This window comes from Brachyhypopomus gauderio, chromosome 17 (assembly GCF_052324685.1).
Source record: "Brachyhypopomus gauderio isolate BG-103 chromosome 17, BGAUD_0.2, whole genome shotgun sequence".
NCBI lineage: Eukaryota > Metazoa > Chordata > Actinopteri > Gymnotiformes > Hypopomidae > Brachyhypopomus > Brachyhypopomus gauderio.
The window spans coordinates 14,366,971-14,382,485 of record NC_135227.1 but is presented as its reverse complement, the minus strand read 5'-3'; the positions used below and the strand labels follow the sequence as shown (position 1 = coordinate 14,382,485).

At 42.2% G+C, this 15,515-nt stretch overlaps 1 protein-coding gene across 1 annotated transcript in view; it reads right to left on the bottom strand.

Annotated features, from left to right (window-relative positions):
* Positions 1–15,515, bottom strand: part of fut8a (fucosyltransferase 8a (alpha (1,6) fucosyltransferase)) — a 68,669-nt gene that overhangs the window by 15,414 nt on the left and 37,740 nt on the right. The window contains exons 2-4 of the mRNA XM_076977820.1: positions 14,689–15,216; positions 2,946–3,064; positions 1,718–1,880 (exon numbers count right to left, since the gene is read on the bottom strand). Of these exons, the coding sequence (XP_076833935.1) occupies positions 1,718–1,880; positions 2,946–3,064; positions 14,689–14,891 (485 nt within the window). The 5' untranslated portion in view covers positions 14,892–15,216. The remainder of the gene's footprint in view (positions 1–1,717; positions 1,881–2,945; positions 3,065–14,688; positions 15,217–15,515) is intronic.

The window sequence follows — 15,515 nt, the reverse complement described above, 5'->3', positions numbered from 1 at the left end:
TTTTCTATACACACAAGGTTATCCAATAACAAAAGTCTGGATCATTTTTGTCTTATTTACAAATGCTTGCACACAGCATGTCAAAAATGAAAACCTAAGGTTCAAAACCTAAAATATTGTATAAAATGCAAAGTTTTGCAAAAACAAAGGCAGTTGAATAGCTATTACTGTAATACATATTTTTTGCACATATAGATCAATGAAATAAAATGAAGTACAGTAATATACCAGGTCAGAGAGGAGCAAATATAACAATTTGTCCTACAATCTCAAGTGCTGGTTTGGTCCTTCACAAATGCCAGATTGGTCCCTATAACAGTGACCTCCTTCTTTCGTTTTTGAATGAACTCTACCAACAACTGGTTCCAGAAGCAGAAAGGGAACAGGTGGGAGGAAACACCAGGACATTTGTGATGGGACAATGTAGCATTCTGACATTCTCGTGTCATCACAAACTGGTTTATAGACCATCCATATTTTCCTCCCTTTTCCTCCCGCCCATCTCGCCTTTCTTCAACCCCACTAAGGAACTTTTTTCAGTCTGGAGGTGGAAGGTGTATGATCATCGGCCCCATGACCAAATGTCCCTCCTGGATGCAATGGATCCCGGCTGCAGAGACATCTCAGCTGAAGACTGCCAGGGGTGAATAAGACATACCAAGCTTTTCTTTCCCAGGTCCATGGCAAGGCCCAACATCAGATGTGATGTGGATGAAAACATGTGGCCAACTGCTGAAGACCGTTTAGATTACACATAACAAGACAGTTTTGTATCCTGTTTTTCCCCCTTGTGTGGCTTTTTTTTGTATATGTGTATTTTTACACATATGGGACCATGGCTAATTATGTTTACAATTACGGTAATTATTTTTTGGGTTAGGCTACAATTTACCGTTATGTCCCTAATACAGTAAAATATAACCTTTACTGCAAAACTGTTACTGATTTATTTAGTCTAATCTACATTCCATATAGTACCTAACAGTAAATATCACTCATTGTGTAGACAGTATGTTGCCAAAAATGTACACATTTGAAAAAAATGTCCAAATGAAGCGGATTACAGTAAAAATGAACTGGCTAAGAAAACAATATATGTTACTGTAAAATGTCTGTTGTTTGCTGGGAGAGAGTAAAATATTACATGTAATGGTGTTTCTGTACTGCCATCAAATGTTAGTTTTTTTACAGTGGTTGTGCAGTGATTGACTATGTTCATCTCAAATAGAGAATCTGTGCTAGTGTTTGAAAGAATGACTGGATACTGAACCAGGTTTGCTATGTTTTAACAAAGTTGGTGTATAAAGAGAAAACTTTGTTTGCGTTGTGAAATGCAGAGTTGTTATTTAGTTAAGAAAATGCGCTTTTGAACACGATATTAACTATTTGGCAATTTGTATGAGGTAAATGTGTTGCTGTGTTTAGAGTTTTGAAAATGTATCACAAGTATTGGGAAACACGTTAGCAGTCGTCAGAAACTGTAACAGTGATGACACTGAAATTGTGAACATACCAATAATCTGAAAAAGAACATAGCAAGATATGAAACTGGTTCAGCATACTAATAACTCACCCAGTGACTTACCCCGTTACTATGCATGGTCCACACCCACAAATACACCATGTCAGGTCAAGAACATCATAGCATATTGTACACATGTCACGTGCATGTGTGTGTGTGTGTGTGTGTGTGTGTGTGTGTGCATCAGTGAGACACCTCTGCTGGTGGCCCAGGTCCTGCAGCAGGATGTCGATGTGCTTCTGCAGATCTCCAGTCTCCACATGGCCCAGTTTCTTCACTTCACTGCGCACAAAGTACCATAACTCCCGCACTCCATTCTCCGTCTTCCTGCGCAACTCCTCCTGGTTCCTCCCAGGCCCTGAGTACACACACACACACACACACACACACACACACACACACACACACACACACACACACACACACACACACACACACACACACACACACACACACACACACACACACACACACACCCATAAACACGAAAAACATGAATGACATTCCCAGTGAGGCAGAATGACATGGCAGAGGTGCCATAAAGTGTGGCCAGCAGCACTAAAGGTCACACTGTGCAGGTATGAGCAGGTACAGGTGATGTGGTTATGATGGAGCTGCACGTACTCATCTATCACACTCTTATCTGGCAGTGATTCTCACTGTACTGCACACTGAGTAACGATGTACCCCATGTAAACCCCTGGCCTCACCGTTGAGCACATGACTGCATAACATAACAATGAGAAATCAATGGCCCATGTGGATGGCAAAAGGCAGGGCGTCACACACAGGTGTGTACAAGTGTGTCCTATTGTATGTGAGTACAAAGAGATTGTGAAACTGAGGTGTCAATTTCACTGGTAGTAAGTGTATCCCCTGTGATCTGAACATAGCTATGGTCCTCTTTCCCTCCCTCCCTCCCTCTCTCTTTCTCTCTCTCTCACTCCATCCCAGGAGGAAGAAAACACAAAAGAACCCAGCGCAGTGAAAGCCTGAATGCCCCTGACCCAGAAATGTGAGTGGAAGTGTATTCTGTTACGTGGTTGTGTGATAGCCTGTGGCCGAGTGTATATAAGACTTCAGCAATACAATTAAGGTAAGCCACGATATGGCTTTCTAGTCATGGTCAATGCAGGTATCTGTGCATGCATAGGTGTGTGTGTGTGTGTGTGTGTGTGTGTGTGTGTGTGTGTGTGTGTGTGTGTGTGTGTGTGTGTGTGTGTGTGTGTGTGTGTTAGTGCATGTGCATGCACATAAGAGAATTAGAGGCCAGTTTTCATAGATTCCCTATAGAAATATGTCCTTCACACCAACCACACACCACATACCTTGTCCTGGATACTAAACACCTCTCAATAACATCACACACTTCATCTGTCCTTTGGTGCTTGTAAGGCATCACTGGTCAGCGTGTTGTTCTCACCATCTGCAGGTAGGCTGCGGTACGAGTTGATCTGCTCCTTGGCTTTGACCAGCTGTTCTTCCAAACTACGCAGTCTCCCTGCAGCTCCCGCGCTAACATCAACCTGGCCTTCAGGCAGCCTGAGAGAGAGAGAGAGAGAGAGAGAGAGAGAGAGAGAGAGAGAGAGAGAGGGGGGAGATGGAGGGAGAAAGACAAAGAGATGTGAGCCACACCACTTTTGTCGCTTCGTACTTCCCACATTCTGACAACCACCTGACTAAGCGTTGAACTTCTATCAAGTTCTAACACTACTGCAACTAACACACAAAGGAAAAACAGAAAATGGTGGCTCTTTGGGGACTAACACACACGCCCCTATGGTACAACAGAAGTCTGGAAGTCATGCTCCTAAAGCCTCTCTGTCAGGTCGGGCTGATGTGGGATCAGCTGCTGTTTGTAGAACATGGCTAAAGGGATGAGTAAGAGCAGTAGGGAGTTTGATCCCAGATCTGCGCTCCTGTGTGGTGATTCTTTAGGCACACGGGCCTGAGACTACATTTGAGATGCATGTGAAGTATGCAGTGAGAAGGTTGAGCTACTTCCCCTCCTGAAAGAACAGAGAAAAAGAACGGACAGAGCGTGTGTGGGGAAGAGAGTTCAGAGTGAGGGAGAGAGTGAGGAAGTAACAGAGAGAAGTCCTAGCAGACCTAGCAGACTGCTGTTTTCTTTTGACTGTAGACATATGCATGTCTGTCATTTGGGTATGAGGGTGAATGTGAGTGTTCTTGTCCACTCTGCAACCCTGGACTACACGTTGTACAGGAAATACAATTACATACACTTATCAGGAGGGGAAACCACTGAGCTGATTTTAAATAGTAATTAGTAAGTATGATGTGAGGTATATTAAAAATACAATCATGCAATGTCACAGTGAGGGCAGGGCTGCTCTCCTCTAAAGGGAAAAAGTCCTGTCGGGGCAAAATGTATATTTGGTCTCTCTGTAATCATATTCATCAGTATTCATATATGTATTGACCACTATTAGTAATATGTGGAAAGGAAATCACTTTATTAAGGTATAGCAAGCATATGTCAGGCCTAGGACATGTTAATCAGTGTATGCTCTGCAGACCTCTCTCTCTCTCTCTCTACTCTTTCTAGCAGTACTCCTCGTGAGTTGAAGGCAGACAGTCCTGAAGCTCTCAAGCCTGTAAATAAGAGCGTCTGGCATCAGAATGGTAGTATATCTGGCATGCCTGGTGCCTGGTGAACCGGAGGATAAGGAGGCCTTGGCCCGAGGACCCTGCCAGGGGAGGGGTGATGGGGTGATACTGCACATATGCTGCAAAGTATCCACTCTGAATGGATCAGGCAGAATCTGCTGTTTCCCTTCCAAAATATTAAATGAAATGATATGTTAATGTTGAAGGTTTAAGTAAACTGAAACTGGACATGAACGTCCCATACTGGACTTTGTCTTATTTTATTGGTACTGATAATGTACTGAATGCAGCCAACTGCACTACTGCTGTACTGAACTGAGACTGAGCCATGTGTTTGGTGAATGGTTACAACCCTCGCCACTGCCTCTCTCCTGCTAACAATCTCTCTTTAGAATTGACACCAAGCAGCAGAACTGATAGCTATCCTATTAAAGGGGATTTCACTACCTCTAAGCTTCAACGTAATGCTATCTAGAGATGTCACAAGAACTGATACTTCTGTGCCAAGTCAATACCAGAATTCTAAAAATGTTCTTGTTTCCTGTGGTAACGAAGGTACCAAAGGTTTCACAGATCTTCCAGACTACACGAGGGCAGCATAATAAAACAACTAAAACAACACAAATAGGAATACCATCGTCAAAAGCATGAGATGAAACGGGTCCACTGCGGCTAGTTGAAAAAAAAAACTGCCAAAAGTTTAATGACCAGGGTCAAATAATGTTTACTGGACATAAATAATATTAATATGCTATTAGCAGACTGTGTGTACAGCAAGCATGTGGTTTTAGGTGAGCTATTTTGCAAATCTCTGTGTACATAAAATACACATAAAATGTCTACTTAACGCATTTAGAATTTTTAAAGCATTTCAAGTTGTCATTTGCATGTCAAATCATGTATTTTGAGAAAGATTTGTTTCATTGGTTTATTTTTTTCATGGTATCTGTCACGGTACAGCCCCTGACCCCTCCCCTTTAGGCGTGTTTACATCGTCTACGTCTAGACGTCTGCGTCTGTGGATCTTCGTGGGTGTGGTTGTGTTTGAGTGTGTTAATTGGTCTCACCTGTGGCTCGTCTCGTCATCACTCAGGGTGTATGTGGTTTGTCTATTTAAATGTGCGTTCCCGTGCTCGTCTTTGTCAGAGTCGTTAATGTGACCAAGTTTAAATGTTGTATGTGCGCTGTCTGCGCCTTTGTTTAAATAAAAGTGATGTACGTGCCAGGAAGACTGTACTCGGTACCTTGTCCTTTCCCCAGCACCCATCATCACAGTATCGAAATTGGAATAAAGAATCATAATTTTTGTGGTATTGGTAGCGACTAATACGTTTCTGGTATGGTGACATCCTCAGTGCTACCATCTGGTTTCCACTGAGCAACACCAGCTCATGTCTGTTTTCAGAAACAAGCAGGATCTGCTCTTGTCTAGTCTGCTGTATCTCCCTTACACAAATGGATTTAAGTTTCTGGCAACAGCCACTTTTTTTACACCCACTGTAGGGAAACTCGTGCTCTGCTCAAACTTCCCAGACAGCTCATTAGGTCATTCCTACCACAATTTCTTGCTCTGAACATCAATACCTGTGTTTAAATTGGATATTTGAGCCCTCCGTGTCTTATGCCTCTTATGTTTATTTTCTTCTTAATAGTTATTTTTTGAATTTTATAAATATGTGAAAATTGCTGCACAAATAAACATTAATATTGTATTATTATTATTATTATTATTATTATTATTATTATTATTATTATTATTGGTACTAGTGGTAGTAGTAGTAGTGTTTAACCAAAATGGGGTTTCAGGGGAATGCATGGTAACAGATCTTAAGAGTGATATGACCAATGTAATATTAATATTACAGATCTTTAGAGTGGTATGGCAAATGTTATGGTAATATTATTAATATCACATGTTTTTAGAGTGGTTTGGCCAATGTTATGGTAATATTAATATTACAGATCTTTAGAGTGGTATGGCAAATGTTATGGTAATACTTTCAATAAAGAATATTTTAGGAAACAAGAATAAAATTGTGAAATGTTACAGATTAAGCAACCATACAATTTACTCAATAATCTACTAAGTATTACTAGCGTAACGTTGCGAGGAGAATAGAGGATGCAGACAAAAGCAGGACACTATGGTAGACATATAATTACACTGAAGGACGCTAGACGCACCTAAATACAGCAACACAAACCAGACACAAGCGCAGCACTTCACGTTAACAACACAAGGAACAGGGGGTAAGAATGACAGAAACACACACACACACCCCCCAAGGGAGGAGTCAGGGGCTGTACTATGTATTACCTATTTGTTCTTCCATCTGAAATATGAAAGCCAAAAATAAACTTCAACTATTTCATTTGATATTATTATGCTGAAAATAATAAATTGTACTTTTAAGATGTCATTATGAAGTGTATTATACTTTAAAGTTAATATTCACTAGTGATTATTTAGCTTGTGACAGTATACAATGGAAACAATAGAAGCTCTTCTATTTAATACTGTCACATACAAATGAAATTATGTCCTGTACAAATGAAATACACGTAGCAAAAAAATTGATTTCATGGACAGACAGGATAGACAGTAAAGGTGTACTTTTATGTTTTATCATCAAAAGGACATTAAATGAGTTACCACTGACCTTTAGTATTGTTACATTCTGTATTTTTTTCTTGTTCAGTTCACATTCAGACAGGATGTCTTCTCTATTTAAATTCCACCATTTGGCAGGAACAGCCTCTACCTTGTATATGACGAATCAACATTAACTGTCTAGACTATCTGGGGCCCCATTTGTGACCTCTAATTAGAACTGTTTAAAGAGTCAGGCCAACTTCCTGAAAATACTACAGTATTTTTAGTACCACAAGTACAAATAAACCATCTTCATTAATCTACATGTTGCAGGTATTAACTGTGAAGTTCATGAGATAACCGACATCTGCGATCTAACCCTACTCTGTACGTTTACGTTACTCTGTAATCTGTATGTTTCCATGATAAACGTGAGGAACACTATATTCATTTATTTGACTTCGTATGTTTCGCATACAGTCATCTCCACATCAATGGCTGTTCTGACGCCAGATGAATCAGTGTACTCAGTGGTGGGTGTAGGGTGGTGCTGACACAAGTAGGGTGGTGCTGACACCATCACATCCCAGAGAGATGTAAAACACAGAGGGTGGAGGGTTTGAATGGCAGCAGTTCAAGTGAGCCTGTTAGCCCAGTGAAAGTTCCATTACATCACTAGGAAAGAGCGGAGGAAAGAGCTGCGTCAGTGGAGGGTGTCAGAACGCTGCGCATCCTCCTTTATGTGGGCATGTCTGGACTGTGCCTGTGTGGCAGGTTTTACTGTGTGACGAGAAATGTGCTTTTGGTAATGTGCTTGTGTCAAGAAATCACAAGAAAGTAAATATCTCTGTGAGTGTGTGTTTGTGAAAATGTTATATAAAATGTAGTCTCGGGACGTTATACATTGATGTTCTTAATTCCAGATGGGTCAGCCTAGCCCTTGTCACAAAATCTAGTCACATTGAGGTGTCACTAATGACCTTCAAGACACTTTATTTAGATCAACACCCAAGATGAATAATCATAATGGAATCTAAATATTTGTTTAGAGCCTTTAGCATGTACAAATACAAGATGTTCCAAGCCACACCCTAAAAACACATGTAAGAGGATCTCCTCAAGGTGTACAAGCTACCTGTAATAGTAAGATAAGCAATACTTTGTTAATTATTTAACCTTTCTTATCCAAGGCCTTTTCTTATCCATTATGAATTTGTGAACTACGGTTTAAGACAGCATGTGACACTAAATGACATGACAAGCAGGTTGGCTTCCTTACAGTTGTGTTGTGTTGGTGCTGATGTAACTGACAGTACTTCAGTATACTGTGCCTGCAGGATTATTTCTTTTTGCCTCCACAAGAACGTTTGGATCCGGTACCAGCACATCACTAATCCCCTCTGACCATCTGTGTTTCATTGCCTCCGTGCTGCTCCAGAGGGCGTTTAGGTTGGGCCAGTCTGAGTTCACTCCAAACCCCACTGTCGTGGGCTTCTTCCTGGAGCCCAGAAAACAAGCTTCCTTTGGTGTTGACTGAGGATCCTTATGCTTTGATCGAGCGTACGTGATACCGAGGCCAGCTCTCCCAGCATAAGTGATGCCCAGACCAGCTCTCCCAGCATTAGTGGTGCCCAGACCAGCTCTCCCAGCATAAGTGATGCCCAGACCAGCTCTACAACAGTAGGGTTGTTATTCATGCTTAAAATGTTGCTCATCCTGGTTGCTGAGAAAAGTTCAATGAAAGTTTGAAACCTTCAGTTGAGCCTCATTTCTCTTGTTTCTTGCTGAACAGGTGTTTACGTGTGATCCACTTATTAAACATGCTGTTGTATGTATACATATTGTTCATTTACTCTTGCATTATTCATTGTAGTAAGATTTAATATTAAAATATGAACATGAATACAAAACTGAATTTTGAAGATCACAACATTCCAGAGAGCCATATTCAACACACTAAGAATTTATTTTATACCATCATCTTATACCATTATCATCTTATACCGTTCACCTTTATCTATCATAGAACACAGAGCGCTTCAGAAGCTCTTTAGCTGCCATCTGCATACCTTTGAACATGGTTTTGGGCTTGCTTATAGTAACACTCAGTCTTGATGCCAGCTTTAGGTAAAATTGGAGCGGTGATGTGATCTCCATATGTTACCTGCAAAAATGAGCCACTGTAAACATCCCTGATTATATCCACTGAGGGTTTTGGCAGATTTCTTTCTTCCAAGGAGCTAATCATGTGTGGCAAAAAGCCAAAATCTCGCTGATTCTTGTTTCAAGGCATCAGCACAGCCCTTTAGCCAGAACACATGTTCAATCATACCTTAATGATTTTCTGTTGCCTATTCTCCTGCATTTTGCCACATTATACCACCCACATAAAATGTGATTCAATAAGTCTTCCATAGTGATGGCAAAAAGGAGGGTGACATGTCTCCACAATCATACAACTAGGAATGTTGTCCTGTCCTTTTCAAGAATCTGGTACTTTCCTAATATGAAAACACTGAATATCTGTGAAGCATTAAATGCAACCACTGTTTCATAGCTTTAAATATGTCCTAAGTAATGCTCTCGTTCCCCTCTCTCTCTCTCTCTCTCTATCTCTCTCTCTCTCTCTCTCTCTCTCTCTCTCTCACACACACACACACACACACACACCTCATTAGTTACATAGATACCGTGTGTGTGTGTGTTGTGGTACACATGCATTCATTATATATCGTAGCTAGATAGTCCTTGGTCTGTCACATAGCTCTAATGTGTGGGTGTCTGCTCGATGAACAGACTGCTTTAACATGTAATGTGCTAATAAAGAGTAGGAGTAATGAACTCACTGCAGATCTCCAACACTTTGGCACTATCAGAACTGGCAGAATACTGCTACACTCATTCTGCAACAATCAGTGCCACAAACAAATAATACATAGACACACATGTGCACACACACACACTAATGCCTCTAAAGAGGAAGCTGACAGTTCATCTCATTGCTCATTGCTTTATTCCTGAATATATAGTTGATCTCACTCTCAGGCCCCATGAGCGAGCACGCACACACACACACACACACACACACACACACACACACACACACACACACACACACACACACACACTCACACACACACACACACACACACACACACACACACACACACACACACACACGTTCATGTGTAACTGTTTTCAGATGGGTGGTGGAGAAGCTGATGGAGGAGGCCTGTGTATGAGTGTGTGTGCATGAGAGAGATAAACTGGAGGGAGCCCTTAATTTCAGTGCACTGCTAGATATTGTCATACACACCGCCCCAGCACCATAAACACCATTACTGGTCTGCAGACCACTGCATCATATAGACTAATGGCAACAGCGCAGTAGAATCTGCACAGGGTGTTTGAAATGTAAGAAATATAAATCATTCCCTCCCAGTGAACTAAATAATCACAGACAGAATAAGACATGATTTGGTGTCTCCTTCCTTAGTGTTGCACAAGCGATCAGATCCTCTCTGCCCAATTCCAGCATGAAACCACTCCAAAAACATACTATCATTAAGAAGTTACAACAGCATGGTTCAACACCAGTGATTTCCCTGTTCTAACCCAATCCAGTGAAAACCCAGATGAATACATGCGCGGAGAGGAGCGGGTGCTCACGAGCTTCCTGGTAAAAAATTATTCAGTTCCAACGCGTTTTGAGTTCTTCATGTCAACTCCAGGCAAAATGTCAAGCGTGTAAACAAACGTCGCACCCAACGTTGGTAGTACGATGAAAAGTTTCTGACACTGGCTGTGATGAATCCTGTTGCCAAATGGGATGCCCTGACAAACTCCCCAATCTAACAATGCTTCTGGCTGTCAAACGTGTCAAAGGCAGGGTTTCGTATGTGTCCCTGACAACCCAATGTCACCCCCACCCCCCTCCTCTCCCGAACTGGACAAGCAGTAGTAGCAGGTGATATTTGCTGTGAAAACAGGCTATCACTACACTGGGAGAAAATTGCCTCCCCAAAACAAAACTTGCAGATGTTGGCAAGACATTTATTATACTCCACTGTGAAAGCAGGCGTACAGCAGGTTTGCAACATCGACTGTGCCCTGTTTGTGATGTTTGCAATTATTGTCCCCCTGACTGGCCAAAAAACTGATCACAGGCCTGTCCAGACAGACGGGAGCCTGCTCAGTCATAACATGTTCGAGGTTAAAATGCCAGCATGCTGTGACCACACCCACCCATCCACTAGCTTTCACCTCCAAAATCTGGAGAGAGCTTTCAGAGTAGCAAACTGTGCAGCGTTACAATAGCTGTCAATGGAAGCATTCGTGCAGAACCAGTCACTCAGAGGAGCTCAGAATCACCCATGAACCTTCAGTTATGTCCCTTCAGTTAGTATTTCCCTTCAGTTAATATGTCCCTTCACTTAGTATGCCCCTTCAGTTAGTATGCCCCTTCAGTTAGTATATTTATTCAGTTCGTATGTCCCTTCAGTTAATATATTCACTTAGTATGTCCCTTCATTTACTATGTCCCTTCAGGTAGTATATTCCTTTCAGTTAATATATTCACTTAGTATGTCCCTGCAGTTAATATGTCCCTTCAGTTAGTATGTCCCCTTCAGTTAGTATATTTATTCAGTTAATATGTCCCTTCAGTTAATATGTCCCTTCAGTTAGTATGTCCCTTCAGTTAGTATGTCCCTTCGGTTAATATGTTCCTTCGGTTAATATGTCCCTTCAATTAATATGTTCCTTCGGTTAATATGTCCCTTCGGTTAGTATGTTCCTTCAGTTAGTATGTTCCTTCAGTTAATATGTTCCTTCAGTTAATATGTCCCTTCAGTTAGTATGTTCCTTCAGTTAATATGTTCCTTCAGTTAATATGTTCCTTCAGTTAATATGTCCCTTCAGTTAGTATGTTTCTTCAGTTAATATGTTCCTTCAGTTAGTATGTTCCTTCAGTTAATATGTTCCTTCAGTTAATATGTCCCTTCAGTTAATATGTCCCTTCAGTTAATATGTTCCTTCAGTTAATATGTCCCTTCAGTTAGTATGTTCCTTCAGTTAATATGTTCCTTCAGTTAATATATCCCTTCAGTTAATATGTTCCTTCAGTTAATATGTCCCTTCAGTTAGTATGTTACTTCAGTTAATATGTTCCTTCAGTTAATATGTCCCTTCAGTTAATATGTTCCTTCAGTTAGTATGTCCCTTCAGTTAATATGTTCCTTCAGTTAATATGTCCCTTCAGTTAATATGTTCCTTCAGTTAATATGTTTCTTCAATTAATATGTCCCTTCAGTTAGTATGTCCCTTCAGTTAATATGTTCCTTCGGTTAATATGTTCCTTCAGTTAATATGTCCCTTCGGTTAGTATGTTCCTTCAGTTAATATGTCCCTTCAGTTAGTATGTTCCTTCAGTTAATATGTCCCTTCAGTTAGTATGTTCCTTCAGTTAATATGTCCCTTCAGTTAATATGTTCCTTCAGTTAATATGTTCCTTCAGTTAATATGTCCCTTCAGTTAGTATGTTCTTTCGGTTAGTATGTCCCTTCGGTTAGTATGTCCCTTCAGTTAATATGTCCCTTCAGTTAGTATGTCCCTTCAGTTAATATGTTCCTTCAGTTAATATGTCCCTTCAGTTAGTATGTCCCTTCAGTTAATATGTCCCTTCAGTTAGTATGTCCCTTCAGTTAATATGTCCCTTCAGTTAGTATGTCCCTTCAGTTGATATGTCCCTTCAGTAAGTAAGTTCAGTGCTACTCATTCAGTAGTAAGTGCCTACAGATAGTATATCCCTTCGGTTAGTATGTCCCTTCAGTTAATATGTCCCTTCAGTAAGTAAGTTCAGTGCTACTCATTCAGTAGTAAGTGCCTACAGATAGTATGTCCCTTCAGTTGATATGTCCTGCTGCTGTCCTAGGCACTAAGCAGCAGGTGTAAAGAGATCTTAGTATTCAGCAAATGAGTTGAAAGGAGAGAGCAGGTACAAAGTTACAACATGCTAAAGTTACATACCTGTGTCCTCATTTGATTCCAACACAACCACGCAGCCATGCAAACTAGCTGATGGTTCAGGAGCTGCATGTGCTGTGTGTGTGTGTCTGCGTGATGTAGAGACATTCTAGCAGCATACACAACATTATACACAATGCTATTCTAATGCACCATTACTTTGGTGAGTATATGCAGGAACACTGTAGGCTTCCTGTATTTTGACCCACATCTTACTAATTGGCTATTTCCCAATAACTGCATTCATGCATAGCGTGCTCTGACTGATAACATTCATACTGAGAAGCTTATCAACCCTCTGTGGCTTCACAGTGATCTTAAACACAGGCTGTAAGCCTCAAAGAGCTCTGATAAATCTACAGGATACCATGATATATCTACAAAAAATCCTGATAGAGCTACAGAACATCCTAATAAATCTACAGAAAACCCTGAAAATCTACAGGAAATTGGACCTGGCTATGGTCAAAGTACTGCTGGACAAAACGTTCAGAAGTAAACAAAATGTACAAGGACTTGTGGCTATATTGTGCACTTCACATTATCATATTGAGGTTTATGAATAACTTATCACTGAACTATTAAAAACGTTGCATGAGACAACCACTCTGCCCATTTCCTTCAACCTCCACTGCAGTCATCCCCCCACGCACACACACACGCACACACACACACACACACACACACACACACACACACACACACGCACACATGCACACACACACGCACACACACACACACACACACACACACACACACACACACACACACACACACACACACACACGCACACACACACACACTTGCACATACATATAATCAGATTCCTTTCAGATAGAAACATACATGAAACATTTATTCGTAGTGCCTGTTATGATAGAGTTGGCCAGGGGAGCACAGACTCACTGAGTGTGAGAGTTGTGACAGGCCAGCAGGTCTGAAGGACTGACACACATCCCCTGACATGTGCACAGATGTAACCCAGAAATAAAGAGAGTAGCAGGGGGAAACGTCCTGTGTGCTCAGCATCACTTCTCACCGCAGCCATGCGGTGTTAAAATGCATATGGATAAGGAATAAGAACACACAGCAATGTGAGATGGCGAGCGGTTAAAGACTTTCACAGTGGAGAGATCTGTATACGGCATATATATTAAAAGTAGATAATACCATTCTTATGAAGAAAAAAACCCAAATAAGGTGAACGTATTGAAAATATTAAAGTTTAAAAATGAAAATACGATGAGTTTATAAATAAGGAAATTATGCTGTGCAGAAGGGAGTTGTGCTTGAGCAGTGAGATGTGTATCAGCCACAGCCTGAGGGACAGCACACGACACCCACCACGGCTGAACGCACAAAGTGACAGCAAGCTATCTACATATTACAGTAGCAGCCTATTACTAGTATTACATACACTCACATTACAACTGCAGACCGTACAGGTAGATGAGGCAGGATATGGATGCCATACAGGCCTTGGGAATAGAATTTGGGGTTTAAATTATATTCGGGCCAGTACTGGTTGCACTGCAGCATTTTAAATCAAAACAAGGCTTTGGTATTGTTGACAAGAGTCTGTAGGAGTGGCATATGGCAAGAATAGGATGGATTGAGAGAAGAGAGACCAGAGAAAGCTCAGCAGTAAAGGGACAGCCATAGAGAAAAAGAAAGAAGGAAAGATAGTGAGAGATAGAGAGAGAGAGAGAGAGAGAGAGAGAGGGTGGATAGAGAGAGAAAAGAGAGGAGAAAGGCAGGATGATAGAAAGAAAGAGATAAAGGAGAGGAGAGAGAGAGGAGAGAGGGAGGATAGAGTGAGAGAGGAGAATAGATAGAGAGAGAGAGAGAGAGAAAGGAGGGGAGAGAGAGAGGATAAAGTGAGAGAGAGAGAGAGAGAGAAGAGGTTCAGCTGCACTCTGACCTGAGTGTCTCGGCCATTCGCCTCAGGTCCTCGTTCTGCTGTTTGAGGCGTTCCAGCTTGGCCAGGATCTTGGAGAGCTCGCGGCTGGAGCGCTCGGGGCTCTCGCTGTCGCGCACCAGGTGCCCGCCGATGTAGAAGAGCAGGGTGCCCCACGCCAGCAGCACCAGGGTGATCCAGCGCCACGAGCCCGTCCACGGCCGCATGGCGTCGGCCCCGTGTGTGCACGCGCTCTCTCTGCTCAAAGCACGCCGCCCGTGTGCATGCTCACTGCCACCGCCACCGCCGTGGAGGGCGTGGCCGTGAGGGTCAGAGGCGTGGCCGTGGGGGTCAGGGGCGTGGCCGTAAAGGAGGAGAGGGGGGGGCTCACAGAGCTCAGTAGTCAACGGCCAAGGAGGAGGTGCTTGCGGGAGCCTGGTGGTTAGTGCATGGCAGGAAGTGTAGGAGCACCGTGGAAGGAAAGGCTGGCCGACATCCTCTGCGCTCCCTCACGCCTGCGTGTCCCGCAGATCAGGAATCATGCACGGGAGCCTGTTCAAAGAAAAGCACAAGTTACTAGGAGGATCACTAAACACACGGAGGTGGTGATACAGCAGCCCCAGTGGAGGGGGCAGGTCTGATCATTCCTCCCTGCAGACAGCAGCACTATTACACATGGGAGGGCAAGTCACAAATCACACAGACTTCAGCCTTGCAAATGAGGGTGCAGGAAAGTTAACGTAATGGGATCCTGTATGAAACAGCGAGAGAGAGAGGGAGAGAGAGAGAGAGAGAGAGAGAGAGAGAGAGAGAGAGAGAGAGAGAGAGAGAGAGAGAGAGAGAGAGAGAGA